This window comes from Lissotriton helveticus, chromosome 2_1 (genome assembly GCF_964261635.1).
Source record: "Lissotriton helveticus chromosome 2_1, aLisHel1.1, whole genome shotgun sequence".
NCBI lineage: Eukaryota > Metazoa > Chordata > Amphibia > Caudata > Salamandridae > Lissotriton > Lissotriton helveticus.
In genome coordinates, this window is record NC_136059.1 from 942,625,633 (window position 1) to 942,640,889 (window position 15,257).

The window sequence follows — 15,257 nt, forward strand, 5'->3', positions numbered from 1 at the left end:
TTAGGGGCATGGAAGATGTCGAATGTATCCTCAACCTATCCCTCGAAAGGAATGGAGTTTCTGTTGTGGGAGAGGCAAGTCTGCTGTAGTTTCTGCTGTATCCCTTTTCCAAAGTCTAGAAAAGGGACATATTATTGGGGAAACTGCAGTACGGACGGTGCAAGGCCAAGACAGAGCACTGTTACTTTGTTTTCTTCAAAGAGGTTTAATGGCGAGCCTGCTTTGTCTCCAAAGGGATAGGAGCCATTAAATAGCTTGTCAATGAAAGACCGCTGGACTGAAGAAGCCCGTGGATCTTCCCCATGCACTGTGTCCACAGTCTGTAGGGTCCGTGCCCGACCGGATCACATACTTTGCCTCATCTGGGCCATCCTGAATTATATTTTGGCAGTTGTCATAAAGGTGGTCGGGGAATGCGGGCAAGATATCGCCAGCCATGTTCCACAACATGACCAGGTAATGCATCATTAGGCAACTCATTTACGGATTTATGGGCAAGCCTGGCAGAGGAGAACCCCGAATCCCTGCAGACATTTTACATCTTTGTTTGGTGCAGAAATGCATTTCGGCATAGCTGACTGGTGGAAGCTTGAACTTTGAGGCTCTCTGTTGTTGAGTACTGCAGGGAGGAAGGGAGCATTCCGTTGCCAGCCTGTGTCGTCGGACTAATTGGCTGTTGACAGGGGGGCAAGATCTTGGCTTAGCTCAGGTCCCCCAAAAGGGTGTCTATGAAGGCCTCATTAAATGGAAGCAGTAGTTCCATAGGTCTACCCTGGCTGCAGAACTTGAGTAAGTGCATTTGTTATAACTTCTACTGCTTTTGAATAACTCAAGCATTCCATCCATCGCTTTTTCAAAAATACTTCAGTGTCGGACCAAGAGGGATGGATATGCCCAGACGTGGGTCCCATACACACAAAATCACTGTAACCAACTTATATCTGGCTGAGGAGTCCTAACTATGGCGAAAATGGTCCTAGGATGCTTATGTTCTGGTTCAGAGAAGGCCTGGCAGTTCGGGCTGAACTGTTCCCATTGGAGCAGTGTCAAGACTGAATTGCTGGGTCCAAACTGAGGTGGCATAATGTTAAAAAAAACAATGGACATGGATGCGGCCCCAAGTAATTGCTATAGGCTGAAATTAATTCAAGCATTCCATTCATCAGTTTTGTGTATATTTGAGTGATCATGTTAAACGCACAGGAACTTTGCATACAGCAAAGCATTGCTAACCTTCTGATCATGTTCAGAAGTAACTACTGACTGGATTTCATCAAGTGCAACAAATCGTTTGTTCACATACTAATCTACAGAGGAAAGAAGCCATTCTCTCCCTGTTGAGAGGAGAAAAACATCAAAGCAGACTCATTTGTTGATGATCCGTGGGCATATGGGCTAGATACAGCAGACTCTTCCATTTATTGGAGCTGCGTCTCCAATAAAGTTAACCTTGAGCCTCTCAGGGTGCAATAGTTATGCAGAGGTGAAGTGTTTGGCGAAACAAAATGTATTCATGGTCAGATTTTTCGGTCAGAAGGTGGGTTTGAATGTAAATGAGTTTGTTTATGCATATGTGCAAGCATACATGGAAATGCAAGAAACTTGCACGGTATGTTTGAATCCTTTCTTTGTATATTACTCACTGTCATAGATTGGAAAACTGGACTCTCTGTTAGTTACAACTTTAAGAAAAATATAAATATAGTAAAACGTGCAAATGCTCACACAATGTGCATTGAAACATTTCATTACATTCAAGAATAAAGTAAGGCAATTATGTGAATCTTGCAATGGAATGAGTAGATGTTTCATAGTGTCTATGACTTCCCAAAGATCAATTCAAAATTGCAAGTAATAGTTTCAAACTTACCTAAAATTCCGTCCAGTGATCCAACATCTGCTCGTCTTCTAACAGTGCTGATATCATTTAAAGATGTATTTTGCAAGGTGCAGGGATTTGTCGGGATAGGCTCAAGCAGATTAGTTGTCCTAATAGGCTTTGCTGAGGCAGACTCTATTTGAATTCTAGATTTTTGTCTTTTCTGCCTATGGTCTTGCTTGTTGAACCGGACTTTCTTTGTTGGAAGGTCTTCTTCTGAAGAAGAGAAGGTATCTATAGTTTGAGAGTGGCTTTCAGTGTGCTTTTTGCTACAGGAAGACCATATTCTTTTGTCTTTTATATGTCTGGAAGAAGAAGAGCTCCGGCTTATTTTCTGAGGCTCTGCTGCTATGTCAATATCATCAGACTCATCGCTAATGTCATCTTCATTTCCGGTACATCTGCCCTTTATAGTAGTGCTCACAGAATTTCTCTTTGTTTTTTCATAGAATGAACTAACATTGGGAAAAAGCAGCTCATTCGAGGCCATTTGTCTATGTCCTCTCACAGAGATTGGTGAAATTTCTTCTTCATCTGAGTCTTCTGATTCATCTGAGGTGGTCTGGTATATTATACCAGTTTTGGGAGGCGCCTTTCCTTGCTGAACTGACATCTGGCATGGCACAAGGACATCTTCACTCTCTCCTGAGCTGCATTCAGTCTCCATGACAACATCAAAATCCAAGGAACTCTTCGGGGTACTATTTTTATCTCCATTATTAGTTTCTTCTTCAGAGTCTGACAACAGTTTCAATTTTGGAGCATGTGTTTTAAGCCTAGGTATATCTTGCTCATCTTTTGGTTTTGGACTATCTGCATTTTGACAAGTCTCCAATGTTAACTTATCTGCATTGATCTTTATGCTTTTATTGTGCTTCCCTGACACAGACTTACTACTCCGCTCTATCTTGCCATTAGCAAGACTGCTGCCACTGTCAGTGTCCTCATCACCAGATGTATCTGCTCGTTCCAACATTTTCGAAAAGCCACACTGCAGTAGGGTAAGCTGCTCTTTTGGATTGACAGAAGTGCTTGCATTGCTGGCTCTGCTCTTTGAGGTTTTCGTTTTGCAGGCTGCTTTACTCTCTTCTTCGCTGTCACTATTGAAATCAAAGGTGGATTTATCTGCTTCTCTCCCAGGTCTCAGATGGTATTTCTCTTCACCCTCCTGCACAGCAGTCTACAAAAATATTTTCACCACATTGTAATTAAATGGTGACAATAAAACATCTCACAGATACAGATTGGTAAACTCATTTCCCCAAATGACAACAGAATGGGGCATTTACAATAGAGGATGATCTACCTATTTCAAGATTCTGAAAGCTTGGCAACCAGTACAGCATGTTGGAAGGTAATAAAGTCCCCCTGTTTAGTGTAGATAGCAGTAGCAGCTGCTAGCTACCTAACGGGCATGGAGGAGGGGGAGTGGGTTGGGGAGCAGAGGGGGGAGGGAATTAAAAATATTAAATAAGAAAAAAAGAAAAGAAAATTTACCTGGAGGTTGCGGTTGCCATAGCAGATGCCACGACTTCTCCAGCAGGTAGCAACCAGCCTCAAAGAATCCCCTGACCAATCTCACCGCTGCCCTAAGCAGCTTTGCGATTGGTCTCAGCGCCATTGTTCGGCGCTCAGACAGGGTCTTGGAGGGTGGGCATATTCTCTACGAAGGCTGTGTAATACAGCCTGTGGAGAATATGCACAGTGGGCATGACTGTTTGGCTGGCCCAAGCCGGCCGGCCAAACCTTCATGCGCACTTTAGGTGCAGCCACCACTCATCCTCCAGCCTTGAAGTCAGGGGAGGACAGCCTCGCCCCACCCTATCAACAGGGCTGCTGCTCTGCAGTGCAACTGCAATAGTAAAAATAAAATCATATTAACGGCCGGCCGTTATTATCATTTTATTTTTACTTTGTACTACTTTAAAGCAGTGGGGTGACGCTCCTGTTAGATAGTCAACATGCTAAGCGATATTTAAGCAGCAGTTTTTAAAAGACTAACTAAAAAGTGTTGAGGTACTGAAGGGAAAAGGTGATATACTCCTTAGTTGAAAAATGCTTCCAAGTAATTATCAAGCATTGTCAAAGTCAATAGGTCTGACCTTGGCAAGGCTGCAAGATTTTTATTTGTGTTTTGAAAGCATATGCACTAGGGATTACAAGTTTAAAAAATAATACAAATGCCACCATCTAACAGTACAGAAAAGGGGGTGGTGATGAACAGAGTGTCTGAATTAAGCAGACCACTCTTACCCAGTCCAAAGATCAGGGCTTGATCCATCACCGTTATTTATCTCACTGCCCCATCCCAGCTCAGAACCTGGCTATATGCAAATTAGTCTGTCCCTGGCCCAGTGCATCATGGGAACAGGGCAGACCAAACTACCAAGCCAATTCTTCACCAGAAAGGAGACAAGCTACCGGGGACCGGTTTCTGGCATTTCAGCCTCTTCGGCCCGGCTTGCTTGAATCCTGATGGAGCAGTGAGAAAGGGACTCATGTCTGAGTATACCCTGCCACACCTATAGTGGCCAAAAACGATACAGAAAAGGGGGTGGTGATGAACAGAGTGTCTGAATTAAGCAGACCACTCTTACCCAGTCCAAAGATCAGGGCTTGATCCATCACCGTTATTTATCTCACTGCCCCATCCCAGCTCAGAACCTGGCTATATGCAAATTAGTCTGTCCCTGGCCCAGTGCATCATGGGAACAGGGCAGACCAAACTACCAAGCCAATTCTTCACCAGAAAGGAGACAAGCTACCGGGGACCGGTTTCTGGCATTTCAGCCTCTTCGGCCCGGCTTGCTTGAATCCTGATGGAGCAGTGAGAAAGGGACTCATGTCTGAGTATACCCTGCCACACCTATAGTGGCCAAAAACGATACAGAAAAGGGGGTGGTGATGAACAGAGTGTCTGAATTAAGCAGACCACTCTTACCCAGTCCAAAGATCAGGGCTTGATCCATCACCGTTATTTATCTCACTGCCCCATCCCAGCTCAGAACCTGGCTATATGCAAATTAGTCTGTCCCTGGCCCAGTGCATCATGGGAACAGGGCAGACCAAACTACCAAGCCAATTCTTCACCAGAAAGGAGACAAGCTACCGGGGACCGGTTTCTGGCATTTCAGCCTCTTCGGCCCGGCTTGCTTGAATCCTGATGGAGCAGTGAGAAAGGGACTCATGTCTGAGTATACCCTGCCACACCTATAGTGGCCAAAAACTCTGCTTAATTCAGAGACTCTGTCCATCACCACCCCTTGTTGTAAATAATTTTGTCCACCCTAAGCGTGGAAGGGTATACTCAGATGTGAGTCCCTTGCTCATTGCACCATCAGGATTCAAGCAAGCCGGGCCGAAGACGCCTGAAATGGCAGAAACCGGTCCCCGGAAGCTTGTTTCCTTCCCAGTGTAAGAATTGGCTTTTGTAGTCTGGTCTGCCCTGTTCCCACGATGCACTGGGCCAGGGACAGACTAATTTGCATACAGCCAGGTTCTAAAACTGGGATGGTGCAATGAGCTAAAAAACGGTGTTGGATCTAGCCCTGATCTCTTGACTGGGTGAGAGTACTCTGCTTAATTCAGAGACTCTGTCCATCACCACCCCTTGTTGTAAATAATTTTGTCCACCCTAAGCGTGGAAGGGTATACTCAGATGTGAGTCCCTTGCTCATTGCACCATCAGGATTCAAGCAAGCCGGGCCGAAGACGCCTGAAATGGCAGAAACCGGTCCCCGGAAGCTTGTTTCCTTCCCAGTGTAAGAATTGGCTTTTGTAGTCTGGTCTGCCCTGTTCCCACGATGCACTGGGCCAGGGACAGACTAATTTGCATACAGCCAGGTTCTAAAACTGGGATGGTGCAATGAGCTAAAAAACGGTGTTGGATCTAGCCCTGATCTCTTGACTGGGTGAGAGTACTCTGCTTAATTCAGAGACTCTGTCCATCACCACCCCTTGTTGTAAATAATTTTGTCCACCCTAAGCGTGGAAGGGTATACTCAGATGTGAGTCCCTTGCTCATTGCACCATCAGGATTCAAGCAAGCCGGGCCGAAGACGCCTGAAATGGCAGAAACCGGTCCCCGGAAGCTTGTTTCCTTCCCAGTGTAAGAATTGGCTTTTGTAGTCTGGTCTGCCCTGTTCCCACGATGCACTGGGCCAGGGACAGACTAATTTGCATACAGCCAGGTTCTAAAACTGGGATGGTGCAATGAGCTAAAAAACGGTGTTGGATCTAGCCCTGATCTCTTGACTGGGTGAGAGTACTCTGCTTAATTCAGAGACTCTGTCCATCACCACCCCTTGTTGTAAATAATATACCATCTAACAGTGGCATGCATATATTTGCAAAATGTTTTTGTAAAAAATAACCTATTGCTACAATAAATAAAAAATAAGCAAAATGCAGTCATTCACAGGGAAGAAAGCCAACGCTTGTAGTGGCAGGATCCACTGGGTGGAAGCAAAACATAAATGACATCTGAACTCAATCAATCAATCAATCAGGGGTTTATAAAGTGCGCTACTCACCCGCAAGGGTCTCAAGGTGCTGGGGGGGCAGCTCCGGATCAGTCGAAGAGCCTGGTCTTGCGGTCCTTCCTGAACTTGTGCAGGGTCGGGGAACTTCTGATGCTCACCGGTAGCTTGTTCCAGGTCTTGGCCACGATGTAGGAGAAGGCTCTCCCGCCTGTTCTGTTCCTGTGGATGCGGGGGACCTCTGCCAAGGCGAGGTCGCTTGGGTACGTGGAAGGATACTTTCTTGTTGAGGTATTTGGGTCCGATGTAGTTGAGGGATTTGTAGGAGTAGGTGAGGAGCTGTCATTCATCCAGGCTGCCACGTTCTTCATTCCTTCCTGGAAGCAGAGTCTGGTGTCTTCAGGATTGTTTGTGAGTGAGAGTATAAGCTGGGTGTCGTTGGCGTAGGACACGATGCGGAGCATATGCTGCCTAACGATGGCGGCAAGGGGCGCCATGTAGATGTTGAAGAGCGTGAGGCTGAGCAATGATCCTTGGGGTACTCCGCAGTAGATATCGGTGGGTATAGGGCTAATCGAAAGCTGCAGTGTCTATATGTATGAATTTGTATTATGATTTTTGGGGAAAACAGGAGGCTGGAGAGATAGATGAATCTGCCTCTAAGCCGAACCTAAAAAAAAAAACATTGGGACCAAGGTCAACATGACCAACACGTCTCCACTCCACAGGCCCCCAAGTCAAATGACCATACAACTCAGAAAACAACGAAAATGCAGCAGAAATTCATTCACTTCACCCGAAACCATCTAGATTGATGGAAAACAGCCAATGAGGCCACAGTGTGCCCATATGGCACTTGAGTGAAGTCACTAGGGGAGATGCAAACCCCTTTCTCCAAGAGATCACCAGGAGGAGAGACTGTTTACCCACCATGGAACTCTATAAGGTGTATGTGCACTGTGTAGGTAGCAAGAAGAACTGCTGATACCCACTTACCAGAGGTGTCTGCTGGTCCAGAAGACTGCAGGGGTGGTAAAGGGATACAGCAGATCAAATGTGACGATTGCTTCATCAAGGTCCTTCGAGGTCTCAAAGAGGGTATAACGGGATGGAACAGTGGTGCAAGCAAACTCTGATAATTGAAACCTAAACATAATCGGTGCAAGTTATTTTTTGCATCATAAGCTGCACTTTTGAACCCCATCATAATTTTCATATTTTGAGCATGCTCTTCGGCCCCGCTTTTATGCTTCATCCAAAGTAGGCCAGCTGAAGAAAAACATGAATGAAGAAAGCTAGCATGATGGCTTAGTGAATTACGTAGGTGCGGCTATCATCTGCCTGTGAACTGTAACTTATGAATTCCAATCCCAGTAGGATCCACTCAGCGTTTCATTCTTCCAAGGATGAATCATTGTGCATATTAAATTAGGCAACAGTAATCCCTGTTATTTATAGGGTTTACAAAAGATGTGCCTGCAGCATTAAGTGCTCACTGAGTTACATGACGACATTACATGGAGCTTACCTAGAGCTACGAAACGTTTAGGAATAAACAGAGATGATAAAATTTAGTAAGCCACTGTAGTGCATAGGAGGCACTAAATGATCACTCACCAAACATAAAACACAGGAATTAGAAACTGAAAATAATGAAAGGTAATAAGAACGGTTTGTCGACCTATACGGGCAGTGTGGAAAGGGAATGCGGCAAGTAATATTTGTTAGACACTCAGAATGGGGGGAAATGCAGGCCTCATTCAAACAAGAGCAAACGTGGATTGCCAGTAGCTCCCACTACCGCTTCATAAGCAGATGATAGTTGGCGTGGAGAGTTGGAGGACTGAGTGACCGTGAAGTACATGTCCCACGGTACAACCAGTGACGTATCAGTGCTGGACTGGTGACAGAAGTGCGATTGGCACAGAGATACCTATCTGGTGCGAGTGCAGCGGGTCTTCCAGGGCTGAAGATCTTCACAGAAGTAAGCAGAGAAGATCCTGAAACAGACGTGACAGGAGTATGGCCCCATTCCTCGGTGGAAAGTCAAGACCCTTAGTACTAAACAGGTGGTAAGAGATATAGAGGACTATCCCATAATCTATTTATACCATGCTCTGTTTGAATGCCTGGGCTCACCTGGACAGCCTTGTGACAGTGCGGACTTATTAAGATGATGTGCATATCATAAGAGAAGGCACGATAGGAAACAAGCATTGTCAAAGCCACCAGGTCCGGCGTTGGCTGACAGTCTTTTGGTTTTTTCAATGCTTGTTTTGTCATGGTTTTTGTAAAATGCCGTTGTTGAGGGAGCTGTGGGGTCCCTGCCAATACAAAAAAAGGCTAAAAGAATATTCGTTGAGCGACCTCTGGGTCAAGTTACAGATTTCATTCCTGTCTTTCTTTTTTAAATCAATTGCCTCCTGCCTTTCAAATACCAAGAAACTAGTTGCTCTGGGGGAGTCCAATACTCATGTTGACAACACTGCCACCAAAGATAGACTATTCATTCAACTTTCGGGGGTAGCTAATGTTCCATATGCTCAGAATTCATGTGCATGAAGAGAGAGGTGTGGCGCCGCGGCCAGGGCGACTGACGCTGGAATCTGGGGACCACGGTTCGATCCCCGGCTCCGGCGGCAGGTTAGCCCAGCACCATGTGACTCTGGGCAATAGCTCGCTTAATCTTCCCGACGGCCCCCAGCGCCTAGAGACCCTTACGGGTGATTGTGCGCTTTACAAATGTGGACTTTACTTTACTTTACATGAAACGCTTTAGACTTCGTACTCAGCTCTCAGACCTACACTAAATTTGATAAGGTGACTATTTTGCCATGGAGAGATCACTGCTTACTTAGTTTTGATGTGTTAGTGGACCAACATTTTACACTGCAGGTCCAGAAAAGAGACAAACTATAGGGCTTGGAACAATATAAAGCCCACAGAGCAGGCTACCATGGTTAAAGACACTATTCAACTAAGTAAATCGGATCTTAATAGCACCTCTCAGAGGGGGGATAGCTGGATTCTCAGTTCTATAGACTCTTAAGCACCAGTGGTAAGAACAAAACTTAAAAGAAGCTTACTCTCAGAACCATGGTACATTGCTGAATCGAAAGTGTTGAAACAGGATTGTAAGAGAGCCCAATGATTATGGAGATGCATTTACTCACCGGAAGATACAATTTCCTATAAAATTTAACTACAGACTTACTATAGCATGGTAAAAACCATCACAGCAAATTTTTACCTAAAAAGCTTAAATGCATCAAATCCGAATAAAGAGGTCTTCAAGCATGGCGTGTCTCATGACTGAAAGTAACAATACCCTTCCATCACCTGTACTGTGCAATACTATATCAGACTTTTTTCGATACAAAATTGTTAATCAGCCAGACAATCTCCCCTCTCATATAGGGGAAGATAAGCCTTTATTGAAGGTGGTTCTGATAACATGATGGTGCAACTTTGCCACTCCGAGGACCAGGGAGAAGAAAAGTAACCGTACTAGACCCCAGGGATTTGAAAATGGTACCAAAACAAACAAAAGGACAGGGTACACTGAGCCATATCCCTTCCCTAGGGGGCCAATGGTGTCTTTCTGACACCCTGGGGCCAGACAGGAGGCTTGTCACCCAATTGGGGAGGTTGCCCTAAACTTGTCCCTGGTGGGTAGAAAATACACCTAACACCAGAGATTTTGCCTTTGGGGCAAAATAAAGTGGTGTGGGTGTTGAACAAAGGCTTTGGCGAGGCACTACATCAAAAGAGACAAAACAGTCTCCCCCCGGGGCAGATAGGAGGTGTGCCCTCAATTTGCCCTGGGGGGATGCACAAAGCCCACTGTATGACAGGAAGGGCAAGGGCTCTCACTAACCTTGGTCTGATCCGTTTCTCTTGTGGGCACATAAGTAGTGCAGCGTTTTGTATCGGCATAAGTGAGGTAATGTTGGGTGGTAGGAATTTTGAGGATTCCTGTGGCTTCCAGAAGTTTCCATCACAGTAATATAAGGAAAATGTGTGATTTCAGGGAAAGTTTGAGGTTTGCAGAGCATGCAAATTTGCAAACTCCGATGAAGTCCTTGATGGACAAGTCACTTAACTTCGGTAACACCTTACCCGGTAGAGACATGATCTAGCCGCCGATTCCCTACCTTTGAACTTCCATATGTCAGGCTGGATCCGGCAGATTTTTGAAAGCAGTACCCCTGTATACCAATAGGTTGAGTCGGTCGACTCCGCGTGATGTCGTAGCCATCGGGTTCGTCATTGTGACCTCCGTGCTGTCTATATAGGTGCCACCCCGGCATGCTGACATCAGTACTTTTCAGGACTTTCCGCGCCAGAAGCACGGAGCCATGAGTTGACTGACCATGGTGTGTCAAAAAACAACTAGGGTCCTGAAGGGACACAGCCCTGATAATGAAACTAATCCACAGTGCGGGGAGGATGGATCGGTTGGTAAGGAATCTGCGGCTAGACCATGTCTCTACCAGGAAAAGGCATTGAACAGATACCTAGGCAATACCATCCCCGGAGGTGGGACTACGGAAAAGCTTCAAACCAAAAAGTCATGCAAGACAGAACGGCCAAAAAGGCCATCCCTGCGAAACTGATTGTCCAGGCAGCAATGTCTGGCAAAAGTGTGCAGAGATGCCCATGTGGCCGTCTGGCAGATGTCACACTGAAGAGTTGTTGTGGATGTGTTTGCCCTGGTAGAATGGGCCCTAATGCCTTCAGTAGGCTGTTTGTTTTCTAAGGCGCAACATATTTTTATGCAGAGGATACCCCTGCGTGAAATGGTCCTCTTCTGCACAGTATCAAAGAACAAGCACTGGCGTTGCCAATAGGTTTCGCATTTGGAAAGTTGGAGCTATTGGTTTTGTAAATGACATTTTATATTTATATATTGTTATTGACAATGCCAATAACGATATATAAATATAAAATGTCATTTACAAAACCAATAGCTCCAACTTTCCAAATGCGAAACCTATTGGCAACGCCAGTGCTTGTCTTGATAAGGTCCAGGCTCGCCTCCAGAGAGCTGTGAGAGGCGACACTCCCTCTGGAAATAGTGACTAGAAACCGTATTTACTGGTCATGAAATGTAGGCCCAAAAAAATGTAAACGCCGCTGGTAAATACAAAAATGCAAACCATATTGTTTTCGTATACGATAAAGTGACATTAATATCCACGGTAAACAAAAGGCACTAAGGTAATTTGACGAAGAAAACGACATGAAGCAGACCCACTTTGGTGGAGCTTCCCCGCCCCCGTTTAGCCTCAGCTGTGAACAAATTCCAAGCACTGGGGAATGCAGTGCAGATCTGCACAGAGCGCTGGAAACCGGATGCGGGCCTCACTCAGCTCTAGTCTAGCAAGAGAATGCACTGCACCCTTTCGGTGCTGGTGCCGGGAAACTTGCACGCTGCTGTTTTGATGGCAGAGAGAAAAAGAGACATTTTGGAGGAAGGCTAGAAGTACAGTTAGCACAAATAGTTTTATTAGTTGAAGAAAAAGGCACACACACTGTCAAGCTTTTAAACTAGAAAGCAAAGTGCAAGCTGTGTTTAAAGAGACGCGGGAGTAAAAGTGAAAGCAAGTGAAAGCGATGACACGGCCGGGCGCCGTGAGACGCGATCTGTGGTGGGGGAGGGGGAGGGGCGGTTGTGAACGAATAGAGAAAGTGTAATATAAATCGAAGAGGATGGAGTAAGATACAAGTATGGACAGAGTGGCAAATGAAGTAATTTGCAGGGAAATGTTTCACAATGTTTATGAAGGTAGGCAGCACAGGACTGCAGATTGCTCCTATAGCCACGACCACTCAAATTATGTAAATAAACCGGTCTGTGACGTAAGGCTTAAGAGGGTACAAGGAAAGCCGGATGCGGGCGGGAGAGCCTGGTGGGGGGGCGGGAATGCGAGCGAGGGGAGAAGTGTGGCAGGCAGATGCGCGGAGGGAAGCCGGATGGGGGCGGGAGAGCCTGGTGGGGGCAGGCGGATTAGGGAGATGCGCGTTCTTGTGTGGTCACGTGACCCGCTTTGTGGCCACGTGACCTCACATGCACTGTGAAGAAACCGCAGTGGTTTCACTAGTCGATCGAGCCCTTGAATTTTCGCCTATTACATTCGCAAGCGAATGATAATAGGCGAAACCTAAAAAGGTTATCTTTTCTTAGGTTGTCTTATTGAACCCGTTCCTTTGGTTGCAAGGGGTCCCTCTCATTGTCTTTACACACCTCTTCTGTACAGCACATCCCTTCTTTGCTCAATTTTGTACCCTACAAACAGTTGGTCATCCACTCCCAAATCTTTAGTGCGATCAAGGAAGAACGATAACGGGGGGCGTGGTCTGCCGAGCTGCCGAGCTGCGGAATGGCTGCCCTTTGAGTGAGCTCCGCTGGCTGGGTGTACAATCCTGCAAAAATCCTGACATATGGTGTAGTGGCGAGCCTATATCTGGCACCCCTGGATTGCTAACTGCTGTGGATTGCTGCGGTGTGAGCTCCGCGCTCAGAGGGGGCTCTGCGTCGTGGTAGCGTGGCGCACAGTCTAATGTCTGCACGGCCCCTGTCAGCTGTCGAGTGAGGAGGCTGGCTGTCCCGAAAATCGAGCCCGAGGCTGCCGTGGCGGGCCTGGAGGTGCTAGCGAGGGTGCAGAGGCCGTGTACGAACCTGACTTGCTACTGACGATGGCTGCAACGCTGCTGGCGGACGCTCTTGGTCGCGGGGAGGAGCAGCCCCGGTGTGACGGAGAAGAGATATCGCTGCCGTCGTCGGAGGGCAAGTGACTGCAAGCGTACTCAGTGAAGGTGCCCCATCCCCCCCAACAGCCGCTCCTCGTTGATGTGCCTGGAGGAGTGCCTGTGGAGCTGGGACTCATGTCGCGGTAAGTGTAGCTCTGATACTGCGCCCGATTTCCTAATTGCGGAGAGAGAGTGAACGCTGCTGGGAGAGAGGAGCCATTTTGAGGCGAGTGAGGCAGAAGTGGGGCGGAAAGGAGTATAATATTGAGGATAGCCTGGATGCCCCTGGGTGTTTCCTTCGTTCCATATGCCCTGAGAAGCGCATGGTGGCACAGAGGCGCCTTGAGTCCTGGAGCAACAGCTGTGTGCCTGCTCTGCCTCCCGGTCACCTCGCTGTTGAAGGTTGAATTTTGCAGGTGCGGCGAGGGGCCCCTGCATACTAACGTTGAGGAAATTTGAGAGTGAATACCTCTGGGGCGCTGTGGTATATCTGTGCTCCCCTGGCTGCCTACATGTTGCCCTGAACTGAGTCTGTATGCTGATACCTGCGCTGGGCCTGCATATCTGTGGTGTTAATTCTGTCCCCCGGGGAGGCCTAGTCGTGGCTTTTACCCTACGCCAAGAGGCGGCCTGTGAGCCTACCTCCCCTGCCCTACCTGGTCGACGCTAGTGCCACGGTTTGTTGAGGGTGACCGAGTGGAAACAGGTACAGCACGACATTGGAGAATTGTGAAGTTCTTGTACTGAGGCAAGCTGCTCCGCCCCAAATTGCGCTACCTGCGAGGAAGAGGCCGGTGGCGGGGAGGTAAGGGAGCATACTTGTGGTCAGGGACTCTGTCTTTGTTTCAGCCTCTAAAGAAAGCTGTTGGCTTTATCATGGGCAAGCAATGCTTTACGCGCCAAAATGAGTCACCTTCTGAGCCGCAAGCGGATGAGCAGCAGGAGACACACTCCGAGGACCAGGGAGAAGAAATGCGCACCCTCATGTTAGAAATGCGCTCCAGCCTTAGAAATATCGACTCGCAGCTGGACTCTGTAAAGGCTCAAGTTACTGTCCATGAAACTCGCCTGGATGTTTTGGAAAACTGACAAACCGAATTTCACGAGTTTCAAGTGGAAACCAAAGAGCAACTGTTACATATGGAAAAACTTTTGGGGGTAATCTGAGCCAAAAATGATGATTTGGAGGCGAGGTCATGTAAAAATAACCTACGTATTACAGGAGTTCCGGAGACCACTGCAATTGCCAAGATGGAAACCTATGTGACGGACCTTCTTCATGCACTGTTAGACCCTCAGTTGTCCCCTGTATTCGTGGTGGAAAGAGCGCACAGATCCTTTGGTCAGAAGCCTCCGGTGGGAGCGCAGCCTAGACCGATATTGGCCAAATTGCTGAACTATCAAGACCGGGATAACATCTTGAGAATGGTGAGGGAAAAAGGCCAGTTGTCCTACCATGGTAACAATATATTGTTTACCCAGACTTTACCCCGGATGTTCAAGCGGTGAGACGTGAATTTCTACAGGCCAAGCAAATACTTCTTCAGACGCAGATTCCCTATTCCCTGCTCTACCCTGCCAAACTAAAAGTTTCATATGATGGCACCGCGCACTATTTCACTGATGCAAAATCTGCCTTAATATTCGCCAAGCATATCTTGGGTAAGAAGGGCAAAGACTCTCGCGGAGCAGCGGCGTCGGCGGCTGGCCAACTCAGCGATAATGACTGATTGGGTAACACTGTATTTGCTGTCCTAAGTGCCTCTTCAACGCGACGCCGAAATGTGTGGTAATTTCTATAGATATGACTGTGGGTCTCCATGTTGTATTTTCTCTATTAGTGGATTTGCCTAGGGATGTCGGGGAGGGCTTGTACCACACACTGCAGAATTCCTGGCCACCCTGTTAACTAAGGGGTGTTTGCTAGTGCCACTATGCCCCCATGGGAAGTTTCCCTTTCCTTTTCAAGAGACTGTTATGTTTTTGCTCGCTAGGGGGGTTACTCTGCAACCTGATTGGGGGGTTGGAGTGGGTGGGAGGTTGGGAGTGGGGATTGTTAGCTTGTTTGATGCCAGTACCAGTAATAGATGCTGGTCACGGTACACACTCTGCGATTTAACTTTTCTGCTAAATAAATACCTACTCCC

At 47.0% G+C, this 15,257-nt stretch overlaps 1 protein-coding gene across 1 annotated transcript in view; it reads right to left on the reverse strand.

Moving 5' to 3' along the window:
• Nucleotides 1-15,257, reverse strand: part of ERCC6L2 (ERCC excision repair 6 like 2) — a 1,215,137-nt gene that overhangs the window by 307,132 nt on the left and 892,748 nt on the right. The window contains exon 19 of the mRNA XM_078675691.1: nt 1,871-3,059. Coding sequence (XP_078531817.1) covers nt 1,871-3,059 — 1,189 coding nt within the window. The remainder of the gene's footprint in view (nt 1-1,870; nt 3,060-15,257) is intronic.